General features: G+C 38.1%; 1 protein-coding gene and 1 pseudogene across 2 annotated transcripts; both read left to right on the top strand.

Annotated features, from left to right (window-relative positions):
* Nucleotides 1-1,840: 1,840 nt before the first annotated feature.
* LOC140152306 (angiopoietin-related protein 7 pseudogene) lies at nt 1,841-2,146 on the top strand (annotated as a pseudogene).
* A 2,559-nt stretch (nt 2,147-4,705) lies between these two features.
* Nucleotides 4,706-10,823, top strand: LOC140153435 (uncharacterized). 2 transcript variants are annotated; one of them, XM_072176189.1, is made up of 6 exons: nt 4,706-5,628; nt 6,593-6,661; nt 7,943-8,011; nt 9,318-9,502; nt 9,837-10,137; nt 10,618-10,823. In XM_072176189.1, exons 2-6 carry the CDS (start codon nt 6,609-6,611, stop codon nt 10,661-10,663), a joined length of 654 nt encoding a protein of 217 aa, XP_072032290.1. In that variant the 5' UTR covers nt 4,706-5,628; nt 6,593-6,608; the 3' UTR covers nt 10,664-10,823. The 2 variants fall into 2 exon arrangements, with proteins under 2 accessions (XP_072032290.1, XP_072032289.1); XM_072176188.1 differs by lacking the exon at nt 4,706-5,628 and having other exon boundaries at nt 6,165-6,661.
* Nucleotides 10,824-21,271: the final 10,448 nt, after the last annotated feature.

Below are 21,271 nucleotides of genomic sequence, written 5' to 3'. Positions count from 1 at the left end.
GCCTTCACGACCTTGGCTTTGTGCACATCAGAATAAGATCACTATCTTCATGACCTTGGCGCACATCAGAATCAGATCACTGCCTTCACGACATTGGCGCACATCAGAATCAAAACACTGCCTCCCCCCTTGGCGAACATCAGAATCAGATCACTATCTTCATGACCTTGGCGCACATCAGAATCAGATCATTGCCTCCACGACCTTGGCGCACATCAGAATCACATCACTGCCTCCACGACCTTGGCGCACATCATAATCACATCACTCCCTTTACGACCTTGGCGCACATCAGAGTCACATCACTGCCTCCATCATCGACCTTGGCGCACATCAGAATCAGATCACTGCCTCCACGACATTGGCGCCCATCAGAATCACATCACTGCGTCCATGATCTTGGCGCACATCAGAATCAGATCACTGCCACCACGACTTTGGCGTACATCAGCATCAGACCACCGACCTCGACCACGACTTTGTCGCAGCTCATGTCTGTATACATAGAGTGTGAATATCTAACCAGCACCGAGACGGATTAATAATTACTTCTCTTTTCGCCAATGACGGCGAGCTAAAATTTAATGTTTTGCTATCTTCATGAGACCAACGTTTTAACGTCGCTTCCGAAGGACAGGGCACTTTCATGGTTCATTTACCCAATTCTAAAACTATGTACACTAGGCAGAGAGAAATTCTTAATTAAATACAAATTGTGCCCATTAAATTCAGGTTGTTTTTTCAAGCCACGTCGATACCACATGTGTTTGAACCCTTGACCTATATAGAGGAACCCATGCCCTAAATTAAGAAGAAATAAATTGTTTTAAAAATAATTATTGTTAATTCGAGGATTCTAACAACTATTGATACAACTATCTAAGTATCGACCAACATAAATTAATTCTGCGAATATAATAACAACGCATTCCATATTATTATTTGTTACACGTACACGCATAGAAGATTATTCAGATCATACTTTGTCCTTTCAAAATTTCTATCCATGAAATGAGAAAATAATATTCACACATAGGTGGTAATTTAACTGGTGTATACCCCACACTCGAACCATGATATCTGATCGAGCTATCGCACAACCTTTGAACATTGGAACAACTGTCTGTGCATTGTTAAAATATTTTGTTCAAGATATTATGATTATTATCTATGTTGTTCAAAATGGCTGTCAGCGCCAATTGCTCGATCAACCTCATTATCTGCATAGCAGTATTGCTCACAGGTAATATTCACAGTAGTCCAATTAAACGTTCAACATACAATGAATGCTTCTATACGTACTACGGGACTGGGTGCATCGACAACGAAGCTGTTATTGATGTCAACTTGCCGCAGAATATAACAGAGACGCTTATGGAGACTCTTCCAGGTATCCAAGACAACCAGATTGTAATGGCTGCTCAAATGAAGCAGCAGGAAGAACAAATACGCAACCTGACATCGACAGTGGCGACAATGGCAGGTGTCTTGGAAAATGTTGCAAATCTGCTGAATGAAAGACTGACAACCCCACTTCCACCGGCAAGAGATTGTCAAGACTTTGCACTTCGAGGTGCTCACGAAAGCGGTCCTTTTGCTATTACACCTGATGACTTGGGATCTTTTTTTGTACGTTGTCAGTTTAATCACGAAAGTGCCGCCTGGACTGTGTTTCATAGACGATTTGAAGGCTCGGTGAATTTTTATCGTGGATGGCAAGAATATGAGGAAGGATTTGGACGTCCTGATGGGGAGTATTGGATTAAAGCAAATATATAGATTGGTCAAGAACGGGAAGTGGATTCTGAGGATTGATTTAGTCACCTCCTCTTATGACGATATGTATGTTCTGTACGATTCATTTACGCTCGGTGATATATTGTCCAACTATTCGCTTTCAATCGGATCATATAGTGGCAACTACTATGACTCGTTAAGACCAAATAACAACATGCCTTTCTCTACCTTTGACCGTGACAATGACGATGATGTTGATAGCTGCGCCATATCAAGGCAAGGTGCCTGGTGGTACGGCTCGTGTGATAATCCCGTCAACCTAAATGGTGTTTATGATACATCTATGGTATGGAGAAAGCAACACTATAAACTCAAAAAGGCGGAAATGAAATTGCGTCGTGTTCAATAGACAATAGGTTTAATTTATTCACATGAACCATGTAAACAGTGCTTTTATATTTTACTTATGGGAATTAAAAACTTATGGGAATTAAAAACTTAATGAAAAAAGAAGTGAAATTTAGCAACGCGACGAGGTTTGCCCGAAATAGAGTTCTATTGTATCCGCTATTGTATCCGCTATCATTTGTATGCTATTCATAAAAACTACTGCAAGAATCGCGGTAATCAACGATATACACATTTTATTGCTGGTCTCTACCGCCGGCGTTTCGCATGTATTAAGGGCTCGGGCCAGCTTGGTTTCAAATTGGTCCAAAATGGAAAAATCGGCCATGTTTGCTGTTAATTTTTGCCTAGCAATACTGATCATAGGTTCAAAATTTATGGTGCATATCAATGACCAACCTCTCTAGTTTATTATTTGAGCATGATCACTTGTGCAAGGTCCTAGGAAATTATGTAAATATGTCTGTATATATAATGTTCCACATCGGCTCACGCACTTTTTTATTTCACCCCAGATTTCATATCTTTCCCTAATACCGATTTCCGCATCATTTCGGTATAAAATGTTGAAAACTCCAAAGAAATAATTATGATACTTATTTCGAACTTCGGAGCTCAACAAATGCCTTAATTAGTCTCGTCAAGACAGAAAATTCATGTGATTTTGCATCTTGGGAAACGACCATGTGTACATGCTATTTTGTCAATGAAAATTCACGAATGTTCCCACTTTCACAACGAAAAAGAGTTCTACATCATTGGTTGGAGCGAGGAAAAGTAAATTTACGTGCATTCAGTAGTTATTTCCTGTCTAAATCGTTCCGTTTAGTGCTAAGCTGAGGTCATTTATGTCCAATCTGCCGAATTCGTGCTACGCAGTTTTTGAGGATAAAATCCTTGACTATAAGCTTACGTATTCAACGTATCGACCCGAAATTGGACACGTTTCAAAGCCAAGACATGCTTTGCTCTGTGGTTTGTATTTATACTCACGATTATCATCTTCTGTTGATTATTTCAGGTTTTTCCTGCAAAAGTTGAGTCCAACACCCCATATCTCACAAACACATGTCATTCAGTGGAAAAAATACTTGAAATACAACCTGATACAACATCAACTATAAAGACTAAGTTCGGTTCACATTAAGTTCACATTGTGAACCAACATTACAAACGATGAAACTGTAATTGACCTAGGGATGACGATGAAACGTCGCTTTTCCTCGCGACTCCGGTGCGACTAGGTCTAGATCGACAAGGGACTGGTGTGTACATACAACCACTGACTGTCATCATGGTTTATTTTACTGTGGTGGACTTTACAAAGCACAGGCCCTAAATGAAAAAAAATGAGCACCATGAGTACGCATGCTCCCAGGCAATGAACAATGGGAACACAACGTCACATCATGAGATGTCATTCATAATTGGTTTCTTCTTAAATCGCTTTATAAAACTATGAATTGTAGGAGCTACCGGAAGTTACGACATGGAAAGGTGCCCAAAACGGGCGTGACAAAGAGGCGGAGCTATTCACAATTTCCCGTTTTTATTTTCATATTTCTTATTTGTTAGCTTTCATTTTGTTTTCATTATTATTTTATTTGACTTCTGATACGTATAAATCTTAAAAACTACCATTTTCATGATATACTCTTGATTTATAGCCATTTAATGGGCGGATCATTAATACTATTCATATTGAAATTAGTTGACCTGCTAATATGTAAATTATTGAAAGTGGAACAGCTGATCGCCACAGTACTCGGTAAGCCTAAGCTGCCAAAGAAATACATGTAAAAGTCATCGCGTCGTTGGTTATAATATTTACAAGCTCAAAGTAACTTTTAAGGTAAGAAAAACAATATGAACTATAAATTAAGAACTGCCGAACGAGTTCAGTTTTGCCCTAAAAAATCAGACCGACCTAAAAACCACCAAACTTGATCTCATGTGTGCCGAATTTTGCACTGCTAGCCTGTAAGTGTTATGAAGCAGTTGTACTTTGTAGTAACTACAAATTTGGAATATGCGCAATCAATGAACCAGTCAGTTGTCAATACATGTATGATGTAGTATAGTACATATCATACGTGTTGAATAAACTGCTGATACATAAAATGTTTGCAGATGCATGTACACTGCAGTGCAGTGGCATGCAACATTGGCATTGCATTATTTAAGGGGGTACTACACCCCTGCGCAGATTTGTGCTTATTTTTGCATTTTTCTTTCAAATTATAGCGCATTGGGGACAAGTACGATATGTATATTATAGAGGCAAGGACTACAACTACTGCACTGGAAATTTTATTTCAGCACAGACAACAGATATCAAGTTACAGTCAAAAATGAGGGAAAACCAATATTTGATCAATAAATCAATAACTACTTGCTTTGAGTTGCTGAATTTTCAGTACAGTAGTTGTAGTCCTTGCCCTATAATATACATATCTTACTTGTCACCAATGCGCTTTAATTTTTGAGAAAAATGCAAAAATAGGCCAAAAAATTGGCCAGGGTGTAGTACCCCTTATATATGCATACTAGTTGAATTTGATTGAATGTCCGAATGATCATGTAGTAGACTGTAGTAGTTAGCAGGCATCAGTATATAATTATTATCGAGAAGTGTATAGCTTAATATTAATTAAACTCACAACAAGCATTGAAAGCTGAGTCCTATTAGTATTTATATTTTTATAGCTAGCTGTCAACCTAGCTGGGGGTGGGGGCTGGCATTTTGTTTGGAAGGGGGTGGGTCCCCACTCCCAAATATACTGGAGGGGGTTAAAAAAAAGTGTAGTGATTTATAGTGTGCTACGCACAGGCACAACGCCTACACGTTGATCCACAAGCCTCAGCACACTTTACAGGTTGTCACTGACCACTACAGCCCCACATCATTCCATAACCATTTAACAACAACTCAGGGACTTTGCAGCTTCACGAGCGCACACCCTAGACATTCCACAAATAACCATCGCAACCAGGATCAGCTCCCCGAGTTTCGTACCGGTTACAACGAGACAATAAGCAGTGAGTTCCTTGTGCAGGGGAATTTCAAGCTAACTCAATTTTTCCACGAGAGCAAACTAATCACCGTCAGGGTTCGAACCCGCAACCTCTCGCACCATAGTCGAACGCCTTATCGATTGAGCTAACTTGACTGCTTATAAATATTTGGACAGAAATATAGGAGGGTCATCACATGTTTGATGACCAAAATGTAGGCATTGAGTCACAAGATGACTACAGATAGTGTGTTTATTTTATTTCAAATAATTTAACTGATTTCAGTTCAATTTTTGCCTGTTTAGAGGGTAAGGTGTATCGGTGGTAGGGGGTAATCAAATTTTTGGTGCTAAAATAGGGGTCAGGGAAGGTTGCACTTTTATTAATGCCAAATCTTTCCAATCCTTTTCAGCGTGTCATCTTTTGCGTTATCCCATAGCACTGCAGTGAGGAGCAACTGAGAAGAATGTAAGTTTAAAATAATTAGAATTTGTCAGATTTTGAATAATATTTTATTTCAAACCTTTGTTGCACAAAATGATGAGTCGCATCAGCCGGACGCATCAGATTCCAGTAGGCAATGAAAACCCCCCTCGGTTTTACGGGAGTGACCAACCCCGATTTTACGTTCTGGGAAAATGTTTGTTTTTACCAAGTTTTGGCTAAAATCAGGTCAAATAAGCCATTTTGGGGCTAACATTTATTGATTTTGACGTTGCCTTTTTGACAAATACTCTGAACATGTTCAAAATTGATATGTTAGCCAACAAATCATTACATTTGCACAATTTCCAAGCTTTCGGTGATATTATAGGGTCATATTTAGCCTTCAGGAAAGAAATTTCATCAAAAATACCACAATAATCCCAACTGACCCTACTTCAAATGTCCTTCAACAACCCATATTAAAAAAAAAAAGTTCGGTTCTTTTTTTTTTGGGGGGCATCGCAAGTAGAACTTGCAGTTATTAATGGAAACGAAAAAAGGTCAATCCCTGCACTTACAAATGTTATGTAAAACCTGATGATCCAGTTATAATCACACCAGTGGGTAAAAGTACACCAACAGAACAACCATATATTATGTTACTATCAAGGCCCATTTATTCAGAATCCATTCTAATGTTATTGCAAGGCTTGAAAACCATTTCAGGACTGAATTATCTGCAATGACATAATTTGAGAGGCTATGTTCAAAGTAACATAGGGTGCTTGACGCTGTACTATGTACCATAGTCATTCAGTTTCATATTCACTGGTTTTCAGTCACAAATCTAAACTTGTCAATGTTGGCATGTGGATTGCATCTTGTGTTTGGTTTCTTATCTCATACATAATTATTGGCTTATTTTTCTTTACATTCAACTGGTCTAGTACATATTTAATTCTGTTATTTATCTTATGTTTTTCTCTGAATATGCCACATCATCAAGTCAGCTAGAATGGAAAATGAACCATCAACAAGCAGTGGGTTTGTTCCAGAGAAGAGGAATACTAGCAAGGTAAAGACACATTTTTGGGTATTACCCATGGACCTTGTTCCATGGCCCCATAATTTTGGGGTCTCTACAATTGAGTTATGGATCTTGCTTTGTAGCCCCAAAACACCATGTTTTTGGCCAAAATAGGGCAAATTGCACAATTTTGAGTGCTTCTTGGGCACTGGCCCATAGCAAATTTCACTTCATTTGTGTGCTCTTCTGGCAAATATCCTGGTTAAATCTATGCATGTCTATCTCTAAATTGTAATGGTTCCGCTGCCATTATCGATCTTATATATACCTAAACCAAACTTGTCCACTTGAGTGCATATCCTTCCTTACGGTGAGTTTGGGCCTCCAAATTTTGGCCTGGCCCAGTGCCTCCAAAAAGGTAAAGCCAGCATGGTCATACTTCATGTGACTGTCATCATTGTTTGATAATTTATTATTTATTGCACACACATCCCCTGATTTGTCCACATGATTTGAGTTTCAGATCAGTCACATTTCTTGGATAACCGAGAAAATATGCAAACTCTCCATACATGTCCTTTCCATGGGCTATAATAAACTGTCAGCAGGCAAGGTGATTAGGATGTAAATTCAGGCCTGTACAGGGGCCATGGACAAGGAGCAGTATGGGCCCTTTAACCAGGTGAGATTTAGCCTACCTTATGGGGGCCCTGGGCCAGGCCAAAATTTTGAGGCCCCGAACTCACGTGCCGAGGAAAGCATGTGCACTCAAGTCAGTGGCCAAGTTTTGGTTTAACTAAAGGGGGACTATCATATTTTGTTCAATTCAATTTCAGACTATTTTGGCCCAAGATCAACATGAATTCTGCTATTTGAATGCGCTGCAAGCATGGAAAATTTAACAATTTTGCGCTATTTTGACCAGAAAACATGCCGTTATTGAGGTTAAAAGAAAGATGCATATGGCAATTCTGGGGCCCCCAAATTTTAGGGGCCCTGGACCCGGCCCATCAGGCCCAATGGTATAAAAATCCGACCCTGCTCTCCATTATCCGTTCTTATTTAATTTTCGCCTTTGTGCTCGGGCCCTGAACCCCGGGGCCCATGGACTTCGGCCCACCCTGTCCCCCGCTTGCTACGCCTGTTTTGACTGTTAACAGGTCCAAAAGACTCCCCTTTTACCGGTACGCCCTCAGCTCATAAAGACCCACCACTTCAAAATTCTGGGGGAACATACCCACCAAAATTTTTTTATGTTGTAAATATTGTAAAGTGCCAACTGAAATTGGGAATACATTTAATAACAATTAATTCAACTTATAATTGCAGAATCAACCACCATCACATGAAGGTGTTTCCAGCAGATCCACACCCACCACTATTCGTGCAGAAACCAAGGTAAGCATGCTATTGAAATGCTGAAGATTTCTTCAACATTAAAAGACACTAAGACAGAACTGATATTTCATATTAATTGACAACTATAACTTAGAACACCATGTGCATTGCTATTAATTTGCAATACAGTGCAAATCTTCAGTGTCATTTTAACTTTGCAATACAATGTACAACTTGTTATGGAGACTGAAATATTAGCAACAAAACATTTCAGTATGTTGTATGACGTTCCCCCACAGCAAGTTACTTTTCTGTGTGTAGACTGCACACCATCTGCTGACGCAATAGTTGGTCCAGCAAAAGTGTTCCAAGCGAGAGTAAAATCATGTATTGTCCATTTGACATTCTCGAGACAGATTGGGCTATTCCAGAAATTAACGGCACCTACCCTAAAGAAGACATGGGATTCCCAATAAGTTTGAGTTTTCCCATGTCTTCTTTAGGGGTAAAAAGCCGCCCTCAGCAATTGCGAGCCCCAACATGCGAGGGGGTTATACACCCCCCCCCCCCACCCACACACACACATTTGAACATGAGAGTCTGTGATCATTATTTTTAGAATCCAATTAAATATTCATAGCTGATTGATCATTGATTATCGGTTATCGACTATCGATTAACACCATCTCAAACGCTGCTTACCAGCGTGCTAAGGTAAGACTGTGATGAAATCCGTAGGCATGATTACTCTATGTACTACTACTGGCTATGATCTGACCTCATTGTTTACGAGGTCAGATCTTAAAAAAGATTAAGATTTTCCCATGTCTTCTTTAGGGGGAGAGCCAAAAATATCTGGATGCGCCCATTAAAAGCAGTGCATCTGCAGAGAGAGTCACTGCTCCATACAGATACACAGTCTTGTATGTATCACACAGAGGTACGCTACTGTCGGGGGGCTCAAATGGGGTATGTTCAAAGCCTTGCTCAATTTTCTTTACTTCGATGGATCTAGCCGGGCAATGGAGGCAGAAGGCATTTCTCGGTTACTAGCATGAAAGTTCATCTGTGTTGGTTACAATTTACAATTACATTTCTCGGTTGTTTAACAGGTTATTACCAATCATGAATTTATTTCTCAAGCACCATTTGTTTCGATTTTTCTGTATGATGTGTACAGCATTTGTTTCTTCTTTTAATTTCAGTGATGTCAGTTTGGGGTCAAAATGTGTGTTGTACACTCTGCTGTTGTCAACTTGCAATGCACAAAGTGATTAACTTTTGTATTGATGGAATTTGATGGTACCCCATCCTATATTTTATATTGTGTATTCACATAGATGTTAATTTGAAACTGATTTTACAGATCAGAAGACACTCTTGGACTGAGATACACAACTTATGTAGGGGATGGCGATTCTTCTTCATTTTCAAGAATTACACAGGAGCAGCCATATGGGCCAGATGTTACAACCATTAAAGAGGAATGTGTCGGCCACATACAGAAGAGGATGGGATGCAGACTCAGAAAGCTTGTAGAGAAGAAAAAAGGTATTAATAATTAAAGTTTGTATTTAACCTTTTCACTGGTCATCCATCAGAGGACAGTATATAGCTGGAGACCAGAGTCGTACTTGACAATGATTGCTGTGCATAGAGGAATCCTGTAGTCGCCTGCTCCACAGCCATAGGATCACGTAGCAATAACCACCTCATGGAGTATCATACAGTTTTATACTAGTGTAAAAGCTTATCATATGTGGTTTTTAACGTCATTAAATTTCGACAGGACACATCATAAAACAGATGTAAATAAGATAAAACCTCAATTTATTACATAAAGCGAGCTGATTTCATTGATTCCTTTTCTTTTGTGTGGTGAAAGGAGTGAAACTTGCTGACGGGAAGACATTTGACGAGAAGGGTCGCCTCCACCGTAAAAGAGTAGATTTGCTGCAAGGATTTTATGGCAAGGCTTTGAGGACCAACAAAGGGAATCCTGAAGCAGCGTCAGCAGAAACAATGGCTGGCCTGTATCACTATGCTGGGGACCACAGTTACTGCCCGACAAGAAATGACACCTGGTGCAATTTTAAGAAAGATGAGATTAGTGGTACTAACAACTCTGAACCAGTGGATGATCCATTTACACCAGCCATGGTAGCAGTAATGAAGCCCATTATGATGTAAGAATATATATGTGATAGTGCAACTTTGTAGCTTCACCACAGCACCGAGCAACTAAATCAAATTTCCTTTTCATTTACAAACAACTATATCAAATGTAGGCATCTTCTGTAAGATCATTACAACATATCTCCCATTCATTTCAGCACAGCACTGAAGCAAAGTTTATACATAATCTTTAAATGGAGTGAAAGTTTCAATATTCTGTACCTCAATTGATGTGTGACTATTAACAGCACTAATAATCTTTTGCAGTATATACCAAGAAAGGATTGTATATCAAAAATATTTATGCGATGTATTCATCATAACCTTCAGTGCAGCTTATAGCGCTCATCACCACAACACAAATTACCTTCATCGCAACAAGTGAATGTTAATAATGTTGACAGTATTGATATTAAACATGATTCGCAAATTGATCACACATTATGGACATTACTTAATAATGGAATGTGGAACTTTGTATTTTTCAACAGGACCTATCTGATGTTGACTTACTATCGCATTGCAGTCAGTGTCTGACACAGAACGCCAATGAGTCCTACAACAGCTTGCTCTGGAAAATGGCAATACAGCTCTGCAACACAGATTCGGACAGCAATGTGCTGTCAACTATTTCTTTTAATGTTGGTTGGCTATAGATGCAGGTAAACGAGTTATGGCAGAGGTAGTAGGAAATGAGTGTATTACTTAATTCTTCCCAGCATACTTTAGCAAGTAAAGACAAACTCAGGATAAGAGCAGCTCAAGCCAAAGCATTACTGACAAATAAGAGAAAGCGTGTCATGAAGCGTTTAGAGCGAACCGCTCACGCTTTCCGACATTCGGACCATAGCCACTGCTTCCCGGCACTACTTGTCTGGTGGCTATCATGTTGGCTCTACATCTAAGCGACCACGCAAGATGCCAACATGCAGCACATGCGGGGCCCCAATGAAAGGTCATGGTAACCCGGAGGGTACTCAAGTTTGGTTTTGGTAGGGACGTGCCGCTGAGATTTTGGAAGTAGACCCATAAATATACCAATTTTTCAAGAAATTTGGACCCATTGATGTACCAAAAGTCAAAATTTTCGGCCGAATTGACCCAAAATTGTCTTAGTTTTTACAAGAGAAAGGAAAAAAAGGGCTGTTTTCGGAAAAATTGAGAAAATTTTGAAAAAAAGGACCCATTCATATACCAAAATAGGCTTTGAAAAAGGGGTCATTGATATACCAGAAGGCTGAAAATGCTACCCATATTTGCGGCACATCCCGTATGGTCATTTGTACTGAGTACCCCGGGCATGGTAAGTCCTGTAATGCTTAAATTTCTGCTGCTCTTATCAATAGAAACCCACAAAGGCAAGAAAGTACCCGGTACCCATTTTGGCGAGAAATGGTGAGGAAAGGCAGGGTAGCCTGTTAAAAAAGGTGAGGAATGACAAGTTTAAGATAACTAAGTCTTGCTTAGATCCTGGTCAAGTTTGGCAAGAAAAGGCAGGAAATGGCAAGGAAAGGGGGGGTACATCCAGCACATCAAACCTGCCACAGACATTTTATCTGGAATTTAAGTAGCACCCAATTAACACCATTGTTATCATGTTGACTCAATTGGTCATAATCTTCCTGGGCTTTCTGGTTGAGTGTAATAAATTGGTTATGACCAATTGAGTCAACATGATAACAATGGGTGTTAATTGCGTCGTATTCCAGACAAAATGTCTGTTGAAGGTCTGCTTGTACCTTTCCTTACCTGCCTCTTTTTCACCTTTCCTTGCCAACCTTGCCCATGATCTGAGCAAGACTTAGTTATCTTAACATCTCCATTCCTCACATTTTTAAATCCTGGCCCTTTCTCGCCTAGCCTCACCATTTCTCCCCAAAATGGGTAGTTTCTCGTCATTATGGGTTTCTAGTGATATTGTCTTTCACTTGCATTGAAATGTCCCATAATGTGTCTGCCAATTTTCCTGTCAGCACATTGAAAATCATGATGGTTTGCTTGTTAAGAAATCTGTAATTTATAGCACCATAATAATGTCAATTTTTAAAGCAAAGTGACCCCGCTTATTCTCTTCTACACCTACGATACTAAGTAACAACTCTTCCTCAGTCGCCATTGTTCGTAAGTCCTTCAAGGAAACAACAATTAAGACAAGTAAATTTAGATACAGAAGATGTCTACATAATTTTACACACCATTTATGAAATTGAGCAGGATGCAAAGGAGATCTCTCCCAAAGCCTGTTATTGTCCAAATCCAAAAGGATGCTTCAGCAAATTATCAATTATGGGTTGATAACTGCGCATTAGTTGTTAGGAGGGATTGTGACAAATCTAAACATTTTGGTTTGCAACTCGAATACCCTCCGAGGATGTGCCCTCGGATATTCCTCGGTTCCAAAGGCAAAATGTTTAGATTTGTTACAATGCCCTCCAAATAACTCATGCACAGTTATTAGCCTCTAATTATACAACAGAAAGTGGGTCATCATGCATGCATGTAATCATTTTACCCAGAATAGCTTTGCTGTGATATGCTATTGGGAATCTTATCAAGTGTCACTTTTGATTTGGATAATAACCAACTTTCTGGATGCAGATCTCAGGTGTCAAATTCAAGAAAACGCATCCTGTAACAAAAGGTATTGGATTTTTGTTGTAGTGCATGAACAACTTGTGAACATTGGCAGCTTATAAAACTGGGTGAATACTTTATATAGGTGTACTTGGAAAACTTGTGCATTATATACATGCAGCAAATAAGGTCATTGGCAGATTAAGTAGCCTAGGGTGAATGCTGCAGATCTTCCATGCCGATATGTTCAGCTCCTGGTGAGGAATTTATGACTTGCTGAAATAACATCTTCCATTCCTAATGATAATTCAATGCAGACAGTTTACATCTGTAACATTTGACATTACTTCACATCTAACAAGAGAAATATAATTATGTTCATTCTGCATAATTCATTAGAGCTACTTAATCTGCAGGTGATTTGAGCAGCTACATATAGTTTTCAGATTTGATTTCAATCAATCCTAAGGTGAAAATCATCCCATCCCCTACACAAATTCAGTCCAAGAGTGTCTTCTGATCATTCTCCAACCTTGCAACAGAAGCAATCAAAGGTTATTTTCAAATGTCATAACATTTTATTTGCAAATTCTTACTTGCTTTTAGTCCATAATTCTTTGTTACTTTCATTCATTCATTCATTCATTCATTCATTCATTCATTCATTCATTTATTAATTTACTCACTCATTCATTCACTTGCTATGTCATTCATTTATTACTTCTTCAATGAATGAAGAATTTTTCTTTGAGTATTGACTGAACAAGTGAATGAAGGAATGGTTTTATGTATGAATGAATGAAAGTGTTGCAGAGCTGTATTGCTCTTTTGGAGCCATTTTCCATTTCAATTTTATTTGGGCCTACTCTGTATCACACCCAACTAATTGTGTACATCCATACCAAAAGGATGCATTTGTAGGCTGCTACATGTGTATCTTTTAACATAATAGCTAGAAATAAATACCAGACTCATCTAAAGTGGTGTTGACTTCAAATCATCCCCAAAGTCACATGGTTTAGGAAACAGAGAAAATAAAAAAAACAACATGTGAGTTGGCGATGATTTGAAGTTATCTCCACTTCAGATGAGTCTGGTAATTTATTCCTAACTATTATAAAGAAACAAGACTCGTGCAGGCTGGTGCAGCAGCTGACAATTGCATCATTTTGATATCGTTGTACACAATTATGTCCATAAAAATAAGACTATGAAATTCTTATTTTCATAGAAAATCTGTTGGGCTGCGAATTTGGTCCAGGAAGATGTTCCATGTCAGTGTATTTTGCTGTTGTGTCAATTAGACAACTGTTTGGTTACTGACCAGTGTTTAGAGTAGAGTATTGAAGTAATCCTGTGTGCAATTTTTGTTCATTTTTATGGAGAGGATTTTAAGATATGACCTTGTATAAAATTATAAGTTTCTTTTTGAGGCCAGTTTATTTTGTCCTTCATGTACGGCACTCTGTGTTGGGACCACTGAAATGTGTCACAGTCTAATATTGTTCATGACTGTTTCTTTATGCACGTTGTTCGATACCGGACACAACCTTGCTGAAGTAGATTGAAAATCCATGTACCAAACTATCCTCTATTACTTTATGACTTAGTATCACCCCCATTTCATTAGAGTGCAGGACTGCAGGGTAGAGGTGTTTAGCAAGCACCATCACATAATGTAATGCGGCAATAAAAATTATTATTATGAAGATATTTGAAAATGTATCATCAGGAATATGAACTACCGGTAATATGGTACTCTAAAGAAAATACACTGTAATGTACATGTATAAACAACATAAACATAATTTTATTCACACTGATACCCAGAACAGTTTTACAATACACCATAAGTATTATGAGTAGTTGTGTTGTACTCTACATGTAGGAGTTGTGTTAATTATTTGATTACAAACTATTAAGTTGCACTGCTTTCACCTCTTTTTTTTTTTTTTTATTTGAAAAGCAATGCACACATTGGCTCACGCCCAAAAACACCACACAAGGAGAATTTATGTCACTCATTGACCCATCTGGGTCATATACTGCCTCTACATTATAATGATATCCTACTGACCTGGTCTCTTCATTGACAGAGACTAACCACAGGAGGGGATTCAAGTTGTGATCAATTCTATTTATGAAGTGTGTGGGAATCATGAACAAGAATAATGACATGAATTTGAAGGATTACTTTTGTGCAGTCATTACTTAGTGCATAAAAGCATTTCGTTTTAGCATCCCTGGACAAAAGGAAATAATTTCAGGCTTTAACTTTGGAATTACAGCTTGTAAATGTAAAATGCAATAATAAATATCAGTAGGAAACCATCAATGAGTAGGCCTCAAGATAAATGTCATACAAATTTCATAAGGTAATAGTGTGTGCAAAATACAGAATATCTACCCTACATGGACAAATTTGCATGGAAAATCAAATCTGGGACTTTTCTCAAAAAACTAGTCATTTTCCTAAATGAGCAGTTCTTTGAGAAAACTCCTACTTTTGATTTTCTATGCCAATTTGTTTTCCCTGTGGAGATATTATGTATATTGCCAGCACTAGAGTATTTTCTTTTTTTTTTTTTTATACTTGTATGTGCTTAGCAGCATTACTTTTGATACAATGCAAAACCATGTATACAAATTCCCATTTACAGTGACCCTGCATGCCCGTCCCTTTATGGCAATTACCGTCATGTTATGTATCATTCTCATTTTAGCATAGTCCATCGAAAGTTACGCTCATTTAATGCAAAGAATCCAAATTGGGCCATATCGTATATCTTTGCTATGGGATGATGAATAATTGTTACATTGCCTAGGCCTATTGGGATATTTATATACATAGTTATATACAGTTGAAATTTGATACAGTTGAACATGTTTCATTTAATCAGTTGTTACTTTGAAAGAAGAACTTCAATTAAGGATTGCTTATAGATTAGTGACATGATAGTTTCATAATAAAAACTAATTTTGTATATCACATTTTGATGACATATTCGGTTATTCCATTTAAAATCCACACTACCCCTGTGGAAGATTTAGGTAGTCTTCCACAGATGGAGTATGAGTTTTGAATAGAATCAACAATTGGGTAACTTCCATAAATTTGTAATACCCACTCCAGTTGTGGAAGATATAGCCATAATACAGGGGAAGTATGAGTTTGCAAATGATTAAGCCTGACAAGTTACATTTGAAAACATTCTGCCCCTGTGATATTTCAAAAATGTTCCACATGGGTAACATGAATTTCAAGTGGAATAGCCCATTAGTCCGGTGGCAGAGCAATGTATTCACCCTTTTCGTAATTAACCACTTTGCTGCCGTTGGCGACATTTGGCTATGCCAACTCCGGTGCTAATTCCAATTAGGATGGAGTTCATGAAGCAGAAAACTGAAAGGAAGGCTAAAGATGTAAGTTACATACAAATTACATAAGGACTATGTAGGTACACTTGGTATGTGTAGTACAAGGAAAATTGTACGTTTAGCATTTTGCTCATTTTAATCTGCATAAGTAATTAAAGGCTATTAGAGTTCATTTAATTTTGTCAAGAAATGAACCCTAATTAATTATACAAATTAAAATTAGGAAGATGCTAAACACATACTTCTATTGTACTTGTACTACATATGTACCCAGTCTCATTTGAAATCTTTAGCCTCGCTTTCAGTTAATTATAGTTAGCCAAGCAAACCGCCACCAACGACAACAAAGTGGTAAATTACTTAAAGGTGTATAGGTTGTTTTTGCAAATAAAAATTTTTGTCTTTGTTGTTATAATTCTATGGGGGTTGCCAAAACAGATTTTGAGGGGTGGTAAATTGTCAACCAATTTCAGATATCCAAGGTGAAAGTTTTACAAGGGTGAAAATTAAAAGCTGGTCACATTTTGTTAAAGTCTATGGTGAATTGAAAACTAAAAACTAAAAACCATCTGATGAAGCAATGGCTTGCAGCTGGACTACATGTTAAAAAAGTACTTTATTATTAATATGATACCAATTACTGAAATACAATGTTGTATATTGTAACAATTTGTTCACTGTAACATGTGTGTAAATAAAACCAAAAACATTTTACAATAAACTGTGGTCCAGTAATGTTTTTTGCTGTCATATCTCTTACCACTTTTGACTTACTTGATAAGTGGAGGTCACTTCAAATCATCCCCAAGTTACATGGTTTAGGAATGTTCTCTTTATTCCTTAACCATGTGATTTGGGATGATTTAAGTGACCTCCATTTTGAGATGAGTCTGGTATTTATTCCTAGCCATTATGTGAAATGAGACACATGTAGCAGCCTTGATGTAGCAGTTTTGATATGGACGTACACACCCAACAAGGACATGTGAATAAAATTAAATCATACAGAAATTATGACATAAGTCTATGAAGATAATTTAATTAATTGTAATGGAAGAAAAACCTGCCAGGTCACAAATTAAATCATCAGTGTTAAAATCATGGTATGATGGCCCAACAATGACCTGTCAGAATAAAGGAAACAAACTCCCCCACAATGTTCAAATGAAACATGGCCCGAAGCAAATCCAAAATAATAGCCGGGTATCCAAAATAATCATCGACTTCTCCAACATGTGCATCCTAGGGATAAAAGAGAAAAACATATGTCAGGTTGATCTAATATATGTACGGTACACAAAATTACTTACAAATTAATTCCATTACCAAAAATATCGTGAAATTTGAATTACGCTCTGATACACCAGAACGAAATTACAAAACATTGTTTACGGACATGATGGAGCAGTGTAATACACATAATCATGCATAACTCTCAAACGCTAAATCAGAATCATTTTGGAATTTGTTTGTGGATATATCTACAAAAAAAATGTCATAAAAAGAGGATGCTAGGAGAACAAAATACACTTTAAAATATATCAAATATAATTGTCTTATCTGTAGTAGGAAGACTGCTTTGTTGCTTTGTTGCCCCCCCGAACAAAAAACATATTAAATGGTGACCCATTTTATCATCACACACTTTATCATCACACACTATCTCAGACTGAGGTCCCGTATCGTATGCGTATGTCATGTGGAATGCACAGTGTCATTGTTAAATTGTTAAGCTTAAACTTAAACATTTGTATAGGGGTTTCAATGTTGAGAAAATAGAAAGGTGGATACATGTGTATCTCTTCCCCCATAAACTTACCCTATTTCTCGCATGGCCTCTATTACAATCTGCCTTTTTACGTTGATATTTTGTCTCCGGACATTTCTTCGACCTGCATTTACGGCTGCCATGATGTGTGACGTGTAAACTTCGAGCCCGGTACAAACATTCGGGAATCGCCAATTCTGATTGGTCCAAAAGCAGGGGTGTGTCGGAGGTGTGTTTGACCTCATTATCATGATTATGCTAATATATGCTGTCAATCATTTGCGTGTCTGTCAATCAATTTCTCTAGCGACAGTTGCCGAGCGATGATAAACAAACGCATGTCATTTTTAACAACAGAGGGGGGTGCCTCATGACCGGGATTTATAGATTTGGCCCAAAAAAGATACTTTGAGGTATTACTCTGTTGGTTTTTTTTACTGTACATTATGAATACACATGTCTTCTTGCCAAAAAGGCGATAATCTGTTTTTCACCCCTGACCAACCTGCCATTCCAAACCCACCCCTTAACATTCAAAATGATCCGATAATCTTACAATAGACTTATACGTGCTTTTTATATAATATTAACAAATTGCAATTATGAAAACTACAAACTTTTAAAGTGAAAATATATTTACCATCGAAAATATATCATACTTAATTGTATATAATCTATACCGAACTCTGAAGTGCCCAATTATATCAAATGGAAATTCATACTAGCACCTATGGGCATCTGCAGACGTACATGTATAACAATGTTAATCTTTCGTTCGTGCTTCACACCTAACTCGTTTATTTACACACTCCACGCAAGAAGCATAATTGCAAAGGCTAGCATCGAGCGACGGCGATAGCGGCGGTAGATGCAAGTATGAACAACATCAATCAAGTGTTTAATCCCTTATAATCTTTAGGTCCGAGAAGTGTGAAAGTTTGTGAATGATGTTCTCTATACTTCAGTGGAGAATCATGGTAATAATAAATAATTAATTTCGGATTTATACTTTAGTATAGCGCCTTTTCCCAGATCTCGGAGGGTTCAAAGCGCTGTAATTTCGCTGCCATGGTGAATCATCAGAATCAGATCCATCAACTAGGCATTGTGCAGCCGAATCCGGCGCTTATAACCTATCCGCACTTAGATTGTAACATCCACCAATTATCTGTACAGCTCCCCAAATTCCATTGGGTGAAGGAAGTTTTTGATAACCAAACAACTAATCATCGATTTTTGTAAGGCAGGAGGAAACCGGAGATCCCGGGAAAACCTGCGAGAGCGAGAATGAAATCGGGATAAACCAAGTGCACATGAGACCTTGGGCCGCGCCGGGGCTTGAACCCGGGACCTCAGTGGTGCAAGGCGAGGGAACAACCGCTGCGCCAACTCGCTCTCCCACATGAACCATGTAAACAGTGCTTTTATATTTTACTTATGGGAATTAAATAATAAATAATAAATAAATTTCGGATTTATAAAGGTATGCAATGGTATGCAACTTCAACCGGAGTAGGCATATTATGATACAATGTCATTAAATACTCGGACTATAACTGACTATAATCCAGAATCCACAGTCTTTTGATAGCAATGGTTGAGTAAACATTGTCTAAACACTATAAAAAAGACAGATTTGTACTACATACCTTTGGTTCAGGCCACGCACGCAGAATATTCTGTTACTCCCCGACGTAAGTATCACAAATGCGGGCGTGTATCAAACATAATATGTGAATTCAAAAAATCCCAAAATTAATAACATTAATCATTATACGCCTCTTGCAAACTGGAATGTGTATGCGGAGAATTGTAATTTTAATATCCGATGCTAAGGAAACAAGCCGGTATGACTATAATAGTAATCAAAATCAAGAATAATATCAAACATTAATGTGTATTAATAGCGCTCAATTGTTGATAACTGCGTGTTCTACATACAGAAATCCGACAATAAATGGGCTTCCCAACGCTCTGCAGGGTCTATTGTTCTATTGTTTCCGATTAGAGCGCTGACATATTGGAAAATGTTGCCAATCAATATTCATGAGAGTGTACATTCAACGTCCAGTTTTCGAAATTGGGTGACTTGTGTTTGGCAGGTGTGAAATACATCTGACTGGGCGTTTTAATTAGGTAACGAATCGTCGAATGGCTGCCCAGTGCTGTTATGTGTTTAGTTATATATAGGCCTAATATTTATTATTAAATGTATTCATCATTCCTTTCTTTTCCATTCTCTGTACTTATTCTTTCCTAGGCCTATACTTTTATCACTCCCTCGCTCTCCTTGTCCCCTCTCAACCTCCCTCTCTCATTCCCATCATTTCCCTTATATTTCTATTTATCTACTTGTCTTTATTATATCTCTCCATTTCTTCCTCTTTCTCCCTTCCTCCAGCCCTCTCTTATTCTCCAGATCCCCTCCCCTCCCAAGACTTCTCACAGGGGTGAATCTGCCCTTCCCAGCTCAACCCCCCCCCACCCCTCTTTGGGCACGCCACTAATTTTATACCAATCTCCTTCTTATGAAATTAAATGGAAATTTCTTAAAAACAACCTTTATAGGCCTATACTTATACTTACATGCATACGTATAGCGATTACCATTATAGAGTAATATAGATATATGGACATGGCAGCCTTAAGGGCTGGGGTATGAGCGACCTTGAAGTTCCGGTATCTGGAGAGGGGAAGCAATGAGTTACCTCAAATCACAGCGGCAGGTAGTGACTGGGCCGCCGAGTGCTAATATATATTTATTTTGGAAGGTTCGTGTTTGTTTTAAATTTTGGGGCGTTTTTCCAAAATTTGATATTTTTGGTCATATTTCAAAAAAGCGACATGCCAAAGACAACTCTTTGGGCACATAGTTTGTTATTGTTATTGCAGTTCTTTTCCACATACCTACGTTAACATTCGATTGGGTGATTTACTAATATTATATATTTTATGACTGCAATTTAGCGTTTTCAATGCGTTTTACACGTATCATGAAATTAACGCAAATATCTAGTCACGCTGCTTTTAGAATTTTTACCTGATCGTCGGCTTTTTGCAGGCAACAGAATGCAGATTGGCTCACGATAGATGTCGTATTCCTCTATGTGGTTCACTCATTGATAAAATGAGTTTGCATTCCTTGTAACAACACACACATTGCCGTCTGGAAACCGGGTCTGGTACTGATTTTGGGACAGCCAATAGACTTCAGCGCCGTATCAAATCTCATAAAAACCACACGACTGACGACTATGTGTTTATGTTTCCCGCACGAAAGCTTGTGTCTACATCTATTACTATACTTCTTTGGAAACGTTGACCTTTGACCATTCTTTGTATAACGCCCTGATATGACCTTGATATGTTCGCTTGATTGGGTACGTTATAGCATCCATTTCATTGAGGTGTTAGGACTTGGTCAG

This window comes from Amphiura filiformis, chromosome 5 (assembly GCF_039555335.1).
Source record: "Amphiura filiformis chromosome 5, Afil_fr2py, whole genome shotgun sequence".
In the NCBI taxonomy this organism is placed as follows: Eukaryota; Metazoa; Echinodermata; class Ophiuroidea; order Amphilepidida; family Amphiuridae; genus Amphiura; species Amphiura filiformis.
Note: the sequence above shows the minus strand (reverse complement) of the source record. Positions and strands in the feature narration are given on the sequence as shown.